Source organism: Amphiprion ocellaris, chromosome 9 (assembly GCF_022539595.1).
Source record: "Amphiprion ocellaris isolate individual 3 ecotype Okinawa chromosome 9, ASM2253959v1, whole genome shotgun sequence".
NCBI classification, from domain to species: domain Eukaryota; kingdom Metazoa; phylum Chordata; class Actinopteri; family Pomacentridae; genus Amphiprion; species Amphiprion ocellaris.
In genome coordinates, this window is record NC_072774.1 from 637846 (window position 1) to 653007 (window position 15162).

At 40.8% G+C, this 15162-nt stretch overlaps 1 protein-coding gene across 1 annotated transcript in view; it reads left to right on the plus strand.

Annotated features, from left to right (window-relative positions):
• The window catches only part of zbtb7b (zinc finger and BTB domain containing 7B), a 43952-nt gene extending 28790 nt beyond the window's left edge, over positions 1-15162 (plus strand). The window contains exons 3-4 of the mRNA XM_055013860.1: positions 8427-9463; positions 12984-15162. Coding sequence (XP_054869835.1) covers positions 8433-9463; positions 12984-13551 — 1599 coding nt within the window. The 5' untranslated portion in view covers positions 8427-8432 and the 3' untranslated portion in view covers positions 13552-15162. The remainder of the gene's footprint in view (positions 1-8426; positions 9464-12983) is intronic.

A 15162-nucleotide genomic window follows, 5' to 3' on the forward strand; every position in this document is an offset into this window, starting at 1 on the left:
ACATTTGTCCGCATGTTGTTGCAACTAGTGTACTCTTAAATGTACTTGTGAGGCTCCATATAACAGATTTTGGACATAAAACCACTTTAAACAGCTTTTTACTGTTAATAATCTGAGGTGACATTTTCACCTCAGATTATTTATCTCCTGTTAAAACTGTTGTTTTTTTGGTTGCAGTGGTTTAGCATCACGTTAGGAATAATTTAGCAGCAAAAGTGTGTTTCTACGTAGACGACTGTTTCATTTACATCTGTCAGCATGCAGGAGCAACTTATCAGTTTTATAATGTGTTTGTGTAGCTGTGGGATTCATACAACATATTTTGGACATTAAACCACTTTAATCAGTTATTTGAAAGTTGCCAAAGCTTGTGTTTCTTCTCTTATAAAGAACAGACGACTTTCTAAAGGTGTATCCGTCATTTAAACGTTTGTTTTCTGGTTGCTGTGGTTGTTTAACATCATGTTGGGCTGCGGTTGGAAATAATTTAGCTGCGTATCTGAGATAAAGTTTAGAGGAAAGTTTCATTTACTGCATTTGTCAGCATGTTGGTGCATCTAGAGTGTTCTTTAATTTGTTTGTGAGGTTCTATACAACATGTATTGGACATAAAACCACTTTAAACAGCTTTTTGTGCTGCTGAAGTTTGTCTTTCTCAGCCTGTATTGAGCAGAAAACTTTCTAAAGGTGTCGTCTTCACCTCCGATTATTTCTTCGTCTTTTATTTCTTTGGTTGCTGTGGTTGTTTAGCATCATTTAGCTGATATAAAGTTTGTTTTTATGTTGAGGACAGTTTTGTTTACTGCACAGAATAGCCAACTTTCTAAAGGTGACATCGTCATACGTCTTGCTTTGGATTCGTTTGAAGCCGTGATTTAAAAAAAGGTGGTTTTTTTTATTGCTGTGGTTGTTTAGCATCATGATGGGAATAATTTAGCTGCAAAACTGAGCAAAAGTGTGTTTCTGTGTGGAGGAAAGCCTCATTTTTGGACATAAAACCACTTTAAATAGTTTTCTATGCTGCTGAAATTTGTCTTTCTCGGCCTGTATTGGGCAGAAAAAGGTGACGTCTTCATCTCAGATTATTTAGTCATCATTTAAACTGTTGTTTCTTTGGTTGCTGTGTTTGTTTAGCATCATGATGGGAATAATTTAGCTGCAAAGCTGAGATAAAATGTGTTTCTACATAGGTGACTGTTTTATTTTTGGACATAAAACCACTTTAAACAGCTTTCTATGCTGCTGAAGTTCATCTTTCTCGGCCTGTATTGAGCCGAGAAAGACGTCTAAAGGTGACGTCTTCACCAAAGATTATTTATCTACTGTTAAAACTGTTCTGTTTCAGTTTACTGTGGTTGTTTAGCATCATATTGGGAATGATTTAGCCTTGAAACTGAGCAAAAATGTGTTTCTACGTCGACTACTGTTTCATTTTTGGACATAAAAGCACTTTAAACAGCTTTCTACGGCACTAAAGTTCATCTGTATGGAGCAAAAAACTCTCTAAAGGTGATGTCTTCACTTCAGATTATTTATCTTCTGCTGTTTTTTTGGTTGCTGTGGTTGTTTAGCATCACGTTGGGAGTAATTTAGCTGCGTAGCTGAGATAAAGTGTGTTTCTACGTGGAGTAAAGCCTCATTTTTGGACATAAAACCACTTTAAACAGCTTTCTACACCGCTAAAGTTCATCTTTCGACGCTGTAAACATGACGTCTTCATGTGTCTTGTTTTGAACCTTTCGAAGCTTTTTTTCTTGAATCTTTTATCGTCATTAAAGCCGTCGCTGTCGTGTGTCAGAAACTAAACCGACATGTGCTCGGCTTCCTCTCTCCGGTTCCTCCGTCGCTCGTTGCTGCAGATCAGACCAAATATTTGGTGTAAGTTCATGATGAATGCTCAGTCGGAGGATGTTTTTCTGCACATTTGGGTTAAACTGTCATCCTGCGCCTACCTGAGCGCCGGTTCCTGGTTCTAAAATGACTCACAGCCACAATATGATGTCGGTTCTGACATCGACGCCCTTTGAGTCGACTGAAATAAAGATTATCAGGCGGCTGAACCTCCTGGAGCCGGACGGCGGCTCGCTGGAGGTCGTCGTGTTTGTCGGAAAAAGTGCTCGGAAAACGGGCCGTTGGTTTCGGGGGGGAAGGGGGCGCGTGGGCGACCCGGGGGGAGGGGTGTCGGCCTCTTTTCAGTCGACAGGAAGGCGAAGAGCAGCAGAATGAGCCCAACGGGTCGTCGAGGGCGAGCGCTTTAACCCGTCAAAAAACAGCCTCAAAGTTTAGAGAAGACAGGAAAATAAAAAGCGGTGGTTTGTGGAGGATGGAGATGCTGCCTCGGCTCCGGCTCAGCGAGGCCATGAAGACGGGGAAGGTAGGACTGAACCCCACGGGGAGGAAGTGGAGTTACTGAGCTGCTTTAAAGCATCGTGTTTAATGAATCTTTCCTGGCTGTTGTGGTCTGGGTGGAGACGTTGGATCGAACAATGGTGGGTGGGGGGAGTGTGTGTTTAACAGGGTGTGTTTGGAGCTGGTTAGTCGGGTGGATGTCGGCGCCTCGAGCCCTCTGGGCGCCGAGCGAACGCTACCATTGGACGGCTGGGGGGTTGCTATGGAGGGAGAGTCTGCAGGGCGAAGCTGTTTGTGGAAAATCTGGTCGGCTCAGGTGCGAAAGAGTGGAACAGGTAGAGAGAGGACAGGTAGACGAGCCGAGAGCCGCCAGGCAGGTCGGGTTACACACCAACGCTTTGTTCAGAGTTTTACCTGCTGGTCGACTGAAAACACCAAATATAAGATAAAGTTCATCAGAAATATTAGAAACATCCAGAATATCAGACATTCAGAAGAGTTTCTGCCATCAGCTGTGACTGTTCTGCTAGTTTAAAGGTTAAACTCGTAGTTTCCTTGTGTGTGAACCTGTTTGTGGTCGATATCCATCTTTCTGTCTTTTTCTTTTTTCAACCAAATCTTCCTTTTTGCTGAACATGTTCCCATACTGCAGGTCTACAAACTCTGTGTCTATTAAATAAAGTTTAATCAGCTCCAGAATCCCAGTAAATCAGGTTCTGACGAGAAAATCTCATCACTGATGCAGATAAAGAAACTTATTGTCCAGAGTTCAGGGTTTTTCCTGCTGGTTGAAGTTTGAGGTGTAAAAAAGTTCAATAATAATAAAGTTCACCTGCATCAGAAATATTAGAAATACCCAGAAAAAGCTGATGGAATATCAGACATTCAGAAGAGTTTCTGTCATCAGATGTGACTTTGTTCTGCTGGTTTAAAGGTTAAACTCATAGTTTCCTCATGTGGCAGCGACTCAACCTTCAGGGGTTTTTTGTAACTAAATCTACATGTTCCTCCTGCATGTCAACAAACTCTGTGTCTATTCATAAAAATCTATTAAAACATGTCATAAATGAGTCGAAAACAGTTTAAAATGCTTGGAAACTTGCCCCAAATGACTTAAAAATTGTCCTAAAGGACTCAAAACCGCCCAGAATGATTGGAATCCTGTCCAGAATGATTCAAAAATTGTTGAAAAGGACTCCAGATTGCCTAAAGTAACTTAAAATGTGTCATAAATGAGTTAAAAACTGTTTAAAATGCTTTGAAACTTCCACAAAATGATTTAAAAATTGTCCTAAAGGACTCAAAACTGTTGAAAATGACTCAGTCGCCTAAAGTAAGTTGAAATCTCCAAAAAGCCTTAAATCTTGATAGTTTTTTTTTTTCAACCAAATCTTCCTTTAAACTGAACTTGTTCAGCTGTAAAAAGGCATCTAGGAGGTTTCCTCATGTGTGAACCTGTTTGTGGTCGATATCCGTCTTTCTGTCTTTTTTTTGGCGACCAAATCTTAATGTTCCTCCTGCAGGTCAGCAAACTCTGTCTATATTAAATAAAGTTTAATCAGCTCCAGAATCCCAGTAAATCGGGTTCTGACTGGAAAATCTCTTCATTGATGCAGATAAAGGAACTTATTGTCCAGAGTTCGTGCTTTTAGCTGCTTGCTGATGAATTTGTGGCTGAAAAAAGACAAAGTTTGAGGTGTTTCCTTTTTGCATCATGCAGCAAAAACTGTCATGATGTTCATCCTGCATGTCAACAAACTCTCTCTGTTAAATCAAAACCTCCAAAAAGCCTTAAATCCTGATAGTTCAGCTTCCTTTAGACCGATTTTTCTTGGAGATTAATGATTTGTAGGTGAGCACACCTGCATCAGAACCTTAAAAACATCATTATAAAGCTGAAGAAGTCTCCTGGAGTCTCACTCGTGGTAAAAACATCTAGAGTTTTACAGTTTTAGAGCTCAGATGTGACTTTGTTCTGCTGATTTAAAGGTTAAACTCGTAGTTTCCTCTAGTGGCAGCGACTTACATTCAGGTTTTTTTTTTTGCAACCAAATCTACATGTTCCTCCTGACGGTCAGCAAACTCTGTGTCTATTAGATAAAGTTTAAACGGCTCCAGAATCCCAGTAAATCAGGTTCTGACAGGAAAATCTCTCCACTGATGCAGATAAAGAAACTTACCGTCCTGAGTTCAGGGTTTGAGCTGCTTCGGGTGTAAAATCAGATGAAGGTGGTGATTCTTTATTCTGTGTTTCTGCAGCAGAAATCCAATCGTTATTTTGATGCTTGAGTCTTTCTCATGTGGTAAAAGCGTCCTGAACTGTTTCTATCATCCAGATGTGGCTTCGCTGTCGTCATTCTGCCTCTTTGTTAAACTCAACCTGTTTCTGCTCGACTCTGCAGATGATAACTGCATAAATGAGATAAAAATGGTGTTTCTACGTAGACGACTGTTTCATTTCCATCTGTCAGCATGCAGGAGTAACTTATCAGTTTTATAATGTGTTTGTGTAGCTGTGGGATTTATAAGACATATATTGGACATGAAATCACTTTGAACAGCTTTTTATGCAGCTGAAGTTTGTCTTTCTCGGCCTGTATTGAGCAGAAAACCCTCTAAAAGTGACGTCTTCACCTCAGATTGTTTATTCGTCATTTAAACTGTTGTTTTTCTGGTTGCTGTGGTTGTGTAGCATCATTTAGCTGCATAACTGAGATAAAATGCGTGTTTACGCAGAAAAATGTTTAATTTACTGCACAGAAAAGACAGTAACTCCATTTCTGTGTCCATATAGAGGCTCTATGCAACATACTTTACACATAAAACCACTTTAAACTGTGTTTTTATGCTGATAAATCTTCACATCTTGTTCTGGGTTGGTGTTTAAAGATTCTTGCATTTGAAAAAACCTCAGATTCTTTGTCATTTAAAAAGTTGGTTTCTACTCGATTCTGCAGATGAAATGTTTCCATTCCACCTGATTTCTTTCAGGTTTGTCTCATTTTCTTCTTCGTCTGTTTTGCTGGAAACATCTGGAACTGCAGCTCAACAAACTCTGTGTCTCTTAGATCAAGTTTAAAATCCTGATAGTTCAGGTTCCATCAGACAGATTTCTCTTGTGTCACTGATCTAAAGCTTTAAAGCTCGTAGTTTCCTCATATGACGATGACTGAATTTTCTGTTTTTTTTTCTTCCTTTCTGCTGAACAGGTTCATCCTGCAGGACAACAAACTGCATCTTTTAAAAAAGCATATTTTGCAAAAACACCAGATTTTCCAGCTGCTGACGGCAGGACAGACTGAATCTTTCCACAGATGATGGTTTTGTCGAGGAGTGAATCAAAAATAGAAATAATCTCTAGAAAAATCTGAATCAGATCAGACTTTGGATGCATCACAAACAGCTTTAGTGATTCAAAACTCACAGTTTTCTTGACTTTATTCTTTCTGTTGCTGAAATATTTCAACACAACTCTTTATTTCAGTTCATTTTTTTGGAGCTTAGATGTCAACAAACTTTGTGTCTTTTCAACAAACTTAAAAAGAAAAACTCCAAGAAGCTTAAAATCCCAGAAAATGATGTTCTGTCAGAGGGTTCGACTTGTTTTCTTTTTGCGTTCAGCAATAAAAACCAGCAGCAGTGAGTTCATGACGTCCAGGAATCCGTCCTGAACTCAGTTAGGAAGGAATGAAGTCTGAGGTGTAAAACGTGAATCTGCATCCAAACTATAAAAACATGTTGAACAGACCGTTTGGAATCATTCAGATCTGCTTTGTTTAATAATTAATTTAAAGATAAACTCAAAGTTTCCTCGTTTGGCAGCGAATCAGCCTGATTCTGGTCGATGTCTGATTTTTCTGAAATATTTCCTCCTGATTTCTGTTTACTCTTTTCTTCCTTTTCCTGCAACCTGTCTTTTAAATAAAGTTTAAAAAAGCTCAGATTAGCAGCGTTTTCTGTTTGAATCAAGCAGCGAAACTCTTCAACTGCATCGTTTCCTGCCGTCAGGTCGACGTCTCGTTAAATCCTCCACAACTTTCACTTCTTTTTACACTAAAACATTTTTTTTGGCTCACATGTTCATCTGATATAAATCAGATTAATATATATATTCTTTTTTTGTTCAGTTTTTTGCTCATTATCTTCTATTTGAGTTTATAATTATCATTATTATTATTATAATTTATAGATTTTTTTAGTTTTATTAAAAATTTTTTGCTATTTTTTGGATATATATATATATATATATATATATATATATATATATATATATATATATGTATACACACACACACACACACATATATATGTATATATATGTGTGTGTGTGTGTGTGTGTGTATATGTGTATATATATATATATATATATATATAAATATACACACACACACACACATACACATATATATACATATATATATGTTTATATGTGTGTGTTTATTTTATTTATGTCTTTGCTCATTTTCTTCTATATTCGGGTTTTTATATATCAAATTGTTTTGTTTGTTTTTTTTGCTTAGTTTTTTCTATAGTTGGGTCTTCCAGGCTTAAAGGTTGTGTTCTTCTTCCTTCCTCATTCTCTCGCTGCTTCTTCTTCTTCTTGTTCTCTTCTCGTCTCCACCACTTCCTCCTCCCTCTGCAGGTATTTTAATCGATCAGCTGATGCTCTGAAGGTTTAACCTCCTGCCCTCCGTCTTTACGTAACCTTCTCCTCCTCTCCATCGTCCTCAGATGTCCCCAGACCACTGTCTAACCGGTTAAAAGCTTCTCTTCCCGGTGTCCTAATCTGGAGGATGAAGGGGAGTTAAGCCTCGCTTAGAGTGAATAAAAAGCTCCGGTTTGAGTCACGCTAACGAAGGTGTTCAGGGCCTGAGAGGAGGTGGAATATCATCCGTCGTTCTAGGAAACTAAATATCCATAAAATATGAAAATGAATTCTCTTACTGCTGCAAGATAACGGAAAAAACTGAGATGTTTCATTTCTCTGATGTGGAAAAATGCAGCGACTTCAAGAATTTATGGATGCTTTAAGATCTTTGGACAAAATGAGACATCTGAGGATACTAATCCAAGTTTTCACCATTTTAGAGACCAAACAGCAGATTAGTTCATCAGGAAAATTACTGACAATGAAAATAAAGATTCTAGGTGTCAGAAAACAGAACAGAAAAACTATATTTTTCTCCAAAAAAAATTAAAATTTATGAACATTTTGACAATATGTGCTGGTTCTTGTGTGTTTTTTGATATAAAAACAAACAAAAAAAACCCCCAAACAACAGACATAAAGTGATCTTTCTTTGACTTTACTTCACTGACTGGTGGATTAAATGAAAGTTTCATCAAGAAAAAAGTATTTTTACTATAAAAAGAGTGAAACTTATGACCAGTTAATGAGACATGTCTGTCTGCTTTGTGTTTTTGATATGAAAACAACAAAAGTGATTTTATTTTTGCAGATGCCTCTATTAATTCTTGAAGTCATCCGCTGGAAATTCATAGATTTTTACCAGATGATTTTAAGGATTAATGGAGGCTTCTGCAAAAATAAAATGACAAAAAAATAGATACAAACACAAGCGAGACAAAAAGGAAACACAAAACGACATAAATGTGACGAATGACAAAAGTCAGACAAAAAAACAACAAAAACGAGACAAAATATCAGAAAAATGAGACACAAAAATGACAAAAGAACAATCTAGCATCTTACTTTCTGATGTAAACAACTTGTCATGGTCTAGAAATGATTTTAAATTTATAGTTTTACTAATTTACAATCTGCAGTTAATGTCTTCTCTGGAATTTTTGCACTTCGAGGACTGGATTGGACCCTCTGGAGGACCACTTTTGGCCGTTGGGCCTCGTGTTGGACACTCCTGTGTTCTAATGCTACATTGTGTTAGCTAATGGTGTTGAAAGGCTAACTGATGATTAGAAAACCCTTGTTTGAATTAAAGTGTGAGTTTCCATGGAGAACTTTTGGGTGGTTGTGTATAAAGAATGAACGTTGGAGCAGCAGAACTGACTCCTCTCTAATCCAGACTCTGACCTGCAATGTTTCCTCCGTCCTGCAGGTGGCGATGTCTCCAGGAGAGGACGGTCTGATTGGGATCCCCTTCCCGGAGCACAGCAACGAGCTTCTGTCCCACCTCAATGACCAGCGGAGGACGGGTCTCCTGTGCGACCTCACCCTGACGTCCCGCGGCGCCCGCTACCCCACCCACCGTTCCGTCATGGCCGCTGTCAGCCTCTACTTCCGCCGGCTGTTCGGGGCGGAGGAGGGCGGCGAGGGCGGCGGCGGCGGCGGCTTCAGCGTCTGCCAGCTGGACTGCGTGTCGCCCGACGCCCTGGATGCCCTGCTGGAGTTCGCCTACACCGCCACCCTGACCATCCCCAGCTCTGGCATGAGGGATGTCCTGCGGGGCGCCCAGCTGCTCGGCATCCAGTGCGTCGCCGACGCCTGCCGGGACATCCTGGGGGAGACGGGGGAGGCGGAGGGGGAGGCGAAGCAGCAGGGAGGCCGCTGTGCCGACAGGGAGGCCGACGGCGCCGTGGAGAAGCTCTCCCGCAGGAAAACGGACAGAAAGAAGGTGAGGAGGGTCGGGTTGCATCACGTCAACTCGTCGCCCGTCAACCCGGCGTCGCCCGTCTCACACCCGTCACCGGCGTCCGACAGCCTCCGCTCGCTGCCCTCCACCCGGCCGCTCAGCCCCGAGCAGGACGAGCTCCGCCCACAGCCGGGCCAGAACGGCGACCCGAGGGCGATCCGAGGCGCCGCGCTGAACGGAGGCCACCTCCACTGGCTGCAGGACCCTCGCATCGCCCAGCCACCGCCCACCGCCGACAAGCTGTTCGAGGACGACGACATGGAGGCCATCATCGACGGCGCCACCATGGGGAACACAACCTTACCGGCATCCGCCACCGACCGAGCGGCGACGGCGACAGTCGGAGGAGGAGGAGGAGGCAGGAAGAGGAAGTCTCAGACGCCTCAACAGTGTCCGGTCTGTCAGAAGATCATCCACGGAGCCGGAAAACTGCCGAGACACATGAGGACACACACTGGAGAGAAACCCTTCCAATGCTCCGCCTGCGGCGTCCGATTCACTCGGTAAACAAAACTGCTTTCTTCTTCAGAAAAGTCTCGCAGAATCAGCTGGTAGCTTTACCTTCTCTGAAAGGTTCAAGTATGCCAGGAAAAACTTGCAAAAATCACCACAAAAAGTACAAAAAATGATCACAAAACAGGTGAAATTGCAACAAAAACTACAATTTGGCACAAAAAACCCCAAAAGAGTCAAAATTACCTTCAAACGTTCAAATATGCCAGCAAAAACATGGAAAATCACCACAAAAACAGCCAAATTTACCATGAAAAGGACCAAAACTACCATAAAACAGGTGAAATTGTGACAAAAATACAAATTTCCCCCAAAAACATGCAAAATAACCCTAGAAACAGGCAAAATTACCACAAAAATACACAAAATCACCCCAAAAAGAACCAAAACTACCCTAAAAGGTTCAAATATGCCAGGAAAAACACCCAAGAGAACCACAAAATGTACCAAAATTACCACAAAACAGGTGAAATTGCAACAAAAACTCAAATTCGGCACAAAAAAAATCAAAAAATCAACCAAATAGGACTTTGGGATCTCCTCAGAACATCTGGTTCTTCATCTCCAGTAACTTTAATAATGATCAGAGTTTATTAAGATCATCCATGGAACATTTAGTCTCACTTAGAACATTCCAGGTCCTTGAAGTCCATAGAGGTGGGTCCAAAAAGACTAGAAAACTATAACATAGATGAAATTCATCTATTCTGTAGATGATCTCTGCTACAAGAGATTGCCATTTTGGACAATTTCAAGTCATTTTGGACAATCTTTGAATTATTTCAAACAGGTTTTTGTTATGACAGAGACATTTTTTGACTTCTTTTGGACAAATTTGAAGTACTTTTGGACAATTTTGTGTAACTTCACATAACTTTTGTTTCATTTGAATCATTTTTGAGTTATTCTGGACAATATATGTGTAAATTTCAACAATTGTCGAGGTATTTTGGATCATGTTTGAGCAATCTTTGTTTGATTTTGGGCCATTTTGAACAATACTGTTGGCTTTATGTGTCGTTTTAAACACCCAGGGTGCTTGTGTTTTGGAATATTTTCAGTTTCAGGCCCTGAAAGTACATCGAGGTGAATCGAACCTTTTTCTGAGCCTCAGAACTTCATTGGTACAGCAGATAGACATGATATTTTAGGAGGAAAAACACATCTGAGCTCTGGTAAAAACTGACATTTTGGACAATCTTTGGTAATTTCAAATAGGTTTTGGTCATTATGGACAGATTTTGGTCAGATTTCGAGTCCTGTTGGACAAATTTGTGTCATTATGAGAAACCACAAACACATCCAGGGAACCAATGATTGTTTCTAGGACTCTAAACTGTTCACACTAGGATACATCCCATAATACTTATGCTGAAAGGTGGCTGTATAGAAACAAGAGCTTGACTGAGACACCTGGAGTGGATGCTATGTCTCTTGCTGTTTAACTTCTTTTATGGTCATTTTGTGACTTGTTTTGTTGATTTTCCATCTTTTTGTGGTCATTTTGTGACTCCTCTCTTCATTTACCATCGTTTGTGGTTGTTTTATGTCTTTTTCAATTTTTTTTTTGTCTTTTCCTGTTCATTTTGCCACTTTTTGTGGTAATTTTGTGACTTGTTTGGTTCATTGTCCATCTTTTTGCAGTCGTTTTGCATCAATTTGTGGTCATTTTCAAGGATTAGATTTATATAGCGCTTTACAAGGCACTCAAAGCGCTTCACAATTAATCCATTATTCATTCACTCACACATTCTCACTCAGCGGTGGTAAACTACATTTGTAGCCACAGCTGCCCTGGGGCAGACTGACGGAAGCATGGCTGACAATCTGCACCTACGGCCCCTCCGACCACCACCAGCATTCACACGCATTCATACTCCAGTGTGAGTAGCAGCACTGGAATTTTGTGACTCTTCTTCATTTAGCATCTTTTGTGGTTGTTTTATGTCTTTTTCTATCAGTTTTTTGTCTTTTCCTGTTCACTTTGCATCTTTTTATGGTCATTTTTTGACTCTTCTCTTCATTTAGCATCTTTTTGTGGTTGTTTAGGTTTTTGTGGTCATTTTGTGACGCCACAGTTTGGCTCTTTTTGTGTTTGTTTACAATCTTGTGGTCATTTTGTGACACTTTCTGTTCATTTTCTGGTTGTTTAGCATTTTTAGTAGCAATTTTGTGACTCTTCTCTTCATTTAGCCTCTTCTGTGGCCACGCAGTGTCTTTTCCTGTTAGTTTTTTGTCTTTTCTTGTTCATGTTACACCTTTTTGTGGTCATTTCCTGACTTTCTGTCAATGTAATGTCTGTTTGCTGTGGTTTTGCATATTTTGCCTCCAACTCTGAAAACTTTGCATTAAATTCACTAAGGTTACTGTCGATAAAGAATCAGTTGATTCTGAGGAGGTCAGGGGGGGCTTTTTTCTGATTTATTTAGTTTATATGGAGTGATTCAGTTCAAATTATGCATTTAGATGCAGAAATGTTGATGTGGTGTTCCACAGGGTTCTATAATGGGTCCTCTGTCTGATACTGAAGGCTCAGAAATGATGGAAAAATTTATTTCATTTCCATGAAAATGTCTGCGTCTGTCTGCTGTACTGATGAGGTTATGAGGCAATGTAGTTTGAGGGCCTGCAACTGTGAAAATACTCAGAGTATGAAAGTAAAACTTTGCATGAAAGATTCTAAAGTTACTGTAGACAAAGAATCAGATGATTCTGAGGGAACGTTTTGCAGATTTAGTTGATTTTATGTTGAATGATTCAATTCAAATGATGCATTTAGCTGCAGAAATGTTGATGTGGTGTTCCACAGGGTTCTATACTGGGTCCTCTGTCAGATTCACACATACATGTGAATTTTAAAGAGGGGAAACTTAAAAGACTCGTGTCCACTAGGTCAGAACAAGTTATAGAAAATGAAAGGATCATTCTTACCTCCGTTTCAGACCAGGATCATCTGCTAGATGATACTGATGCTAAAGGTTGGTTATAGAAAAAAATGTACCGAAACCAAGGTCTGTAACTCTGAAAATACTTGTAGTGTGAAGGTAAAACTTTGCATTAAAGATACTAAAGTTACTGCAGATAAAAAGTTTTACTTTAGATTTGGTGGATTTTATGTGGAATGATCGTCCAACAGACACCTAAATCTAAAAGTTTTGGTACCTAACGAATCATATTTTGTTTTTTTTTTCTCCATCTTGTCTTGATGATGATGATGCATTTAGCTGCTGTCTTGCAGAAATGTTGTTGTAGTGTTCCACAGGGTTCTGTACTGGGTCCTCTGTCAGATTCACATTATATATAGTATACATAGCGAATGAAAGGATCATTTTTATCTCCGTTTCAGACCAAGATCATCTTCTAATTTATCACTTTTTAATGGACTTTTTCCATCAAGGTGACGGTGCTAACCACCCAGCCACTGTGCAGCCTCGTCCTACAAACACCTAAATCTAAATGTTTTGGTGACTAACGGATCATATTTTAACTGTTTTCTCATCTCGTTTTCAGAAATGATAAGTTGAAGATCCATATGAGAAAGCACACCGGCGAGCGCCCCTACCCCTGCCCCCACTGCCCGGCGCGCTTCCTACACTCATACGACCTGAAGAACCACCTGTCGCTCCACAGCGGGACTCGGCCCTTCGAGTGTCCGCTGTGTCACAAGGCGTTCGCTCGGGAGGACCACCTCCAGCGCCACCGCAAGGGCCACAGCTGCTTGGAGCTCCGGACCCGCCGGCCCCGAGGCGATGCCGGCTGCAGGGAGCCACCCGACCCCCTGGAGGCGTTCCAGGCCCACTCCTCCGGCTTCCTGCCCCGCTCAGCGCTGGACGGCGGCGGCTCCGGTCCGCCGCTGATGTTCGACGTGGAGCGGGAGCGGTCGCTGGCACTGCTGGCCCAGATCGGCCCCCAGCGCATGGCCGCCTACCCGGAGTTCTTCCTGCGAGGCCTCCGGGAGTCGGACGCCGAAGATCCGGGAAGACGAAGCGAGTCGCCGGCCGTCCAGCGAGACCGATGGAGGGATGAGGCAGAGGAGGAGAATGGAGAGGAAGAAGAAGAAGCAGAAGAAGAAGAATAGTAGAAAATAAGAGAGAGTGTGTGAATGTGTGTGTGTTGGTGGAAAAGCATCCACAGTAAAAAAAAATAAATAACACTTCACTCAGGGGGTCGGACTCCGCGTAGAGAGCGCTTCAGAATAAAAGACAAAAAAATGTTAAACGGGTTTTCAGCGATATTTTAATGTTTGATTTCATTTTATTCCTCGTTTGCAGTTTAATTTAGGTTTGTTTTGTTTTCTAGCTGCTGTGTGTCAAGTGTGTGATCGGTTACTGGGATGCTTCTCACTATGCAAACTAAATTAATAATTCTAATAATCCAAGACGTTCAGGTGAAATTCAGATGTCACAATGTTATCATGTAATGAACGCTGCCCTCTGTGGGTCGTCAGGGAAATTAATCAAACTTGTTCTGTGCATCTGTTAGCAATAATCGGATAGATTAGCCAATTTGATTTGGTGCTTGAACCAAAGATGTTTGTTTTTCTTGAGATTTCTTCTCAGATGTTTACGAAAGAATCCGCTTCCAGACCATAAAAAATCAAAGCGTTGATGGTGATTAAGACAATTAATTTTCCTTTTATTTCCCAGAAGCTGTCGGTCCTCTAATGCACTCATTTGGGTTCTTAAAAAAAGTCAAAGCAAAAAGGGGGTGAAAGTGCAACGTTCCCCTTCCTGTATTTATTTATTTATTGATATTTATTGAGGCTCTTCTGCTGCTCAGCGAGAGAATCCAGGAGTTCAGATCTCGCCAGAAGCTGCATAAACATTTTCTTTTTTTTTCTTTTTTTTGCCACCTTCTTCCAGACTCGAGTGTCTTCTTTCCTCCTCGGATGCACTCTTTTGCACATTTTAAAATCCTGTCAGGTTCTGCAGTAAAACATTCCAGATGTCCGGTACTGTAGCTTCGTCTAAAGGGGCCATTTTCTCTCAGTTTGACCAAAAAAAAAAACCCAAGTATACGTTGATATACTTCAAGATTTCCCTTCAGTCCAATCCACTTCCCTGGCCTTGCATGCACTATCCGCTCTTTATCGTGTAGCAAATCTTATTTTTTATTTCCACTTTATTTGCACTATGAGATTTAAAAACTTCCTTGTTTTATTTTTTATTTTTTTTGTCTGACTTTAGTCCATTTAAAAGTTGTGATTGAATCTTTGGAACCCACTCGCTTCCTCCTGCATTTTAGCACAGAGTTCTAGTTAAATGTAATATATATATAAAGATATATATCGGGATGAAGTTGCCTTAGTTTTTTTGTGCTGCGACTATTCTCAGGAAACCTTGAGCAATGCACTAAGTGAATATTGAGAATCTAAAACGGGGAGTTTGGTGCTGTTTGGTGACGCCAGATGTTGGATTTTCTAGGTTTTGTATTGAATCTAAAGCAGAACGGACCTCTTGGTTCTGAGCTTTTTGTGAATGAACGAGTGAACGAGGCTGAGGAGCTGTGAAGTCCGTCTGCTCAGCTTCGGTGAAGGGACTCGGGTTTCGGTCTGACCGCAGACCCCGACATCAGGGATATACATTTTTGTCTTTCAGTTTTTGGTGGACCTTCTCAGACATATGAATTCATTTTCCCATGATTTGTTTCAGTGGATGTAAAGAGAATAAATAAAGATATCTAAGCTTGC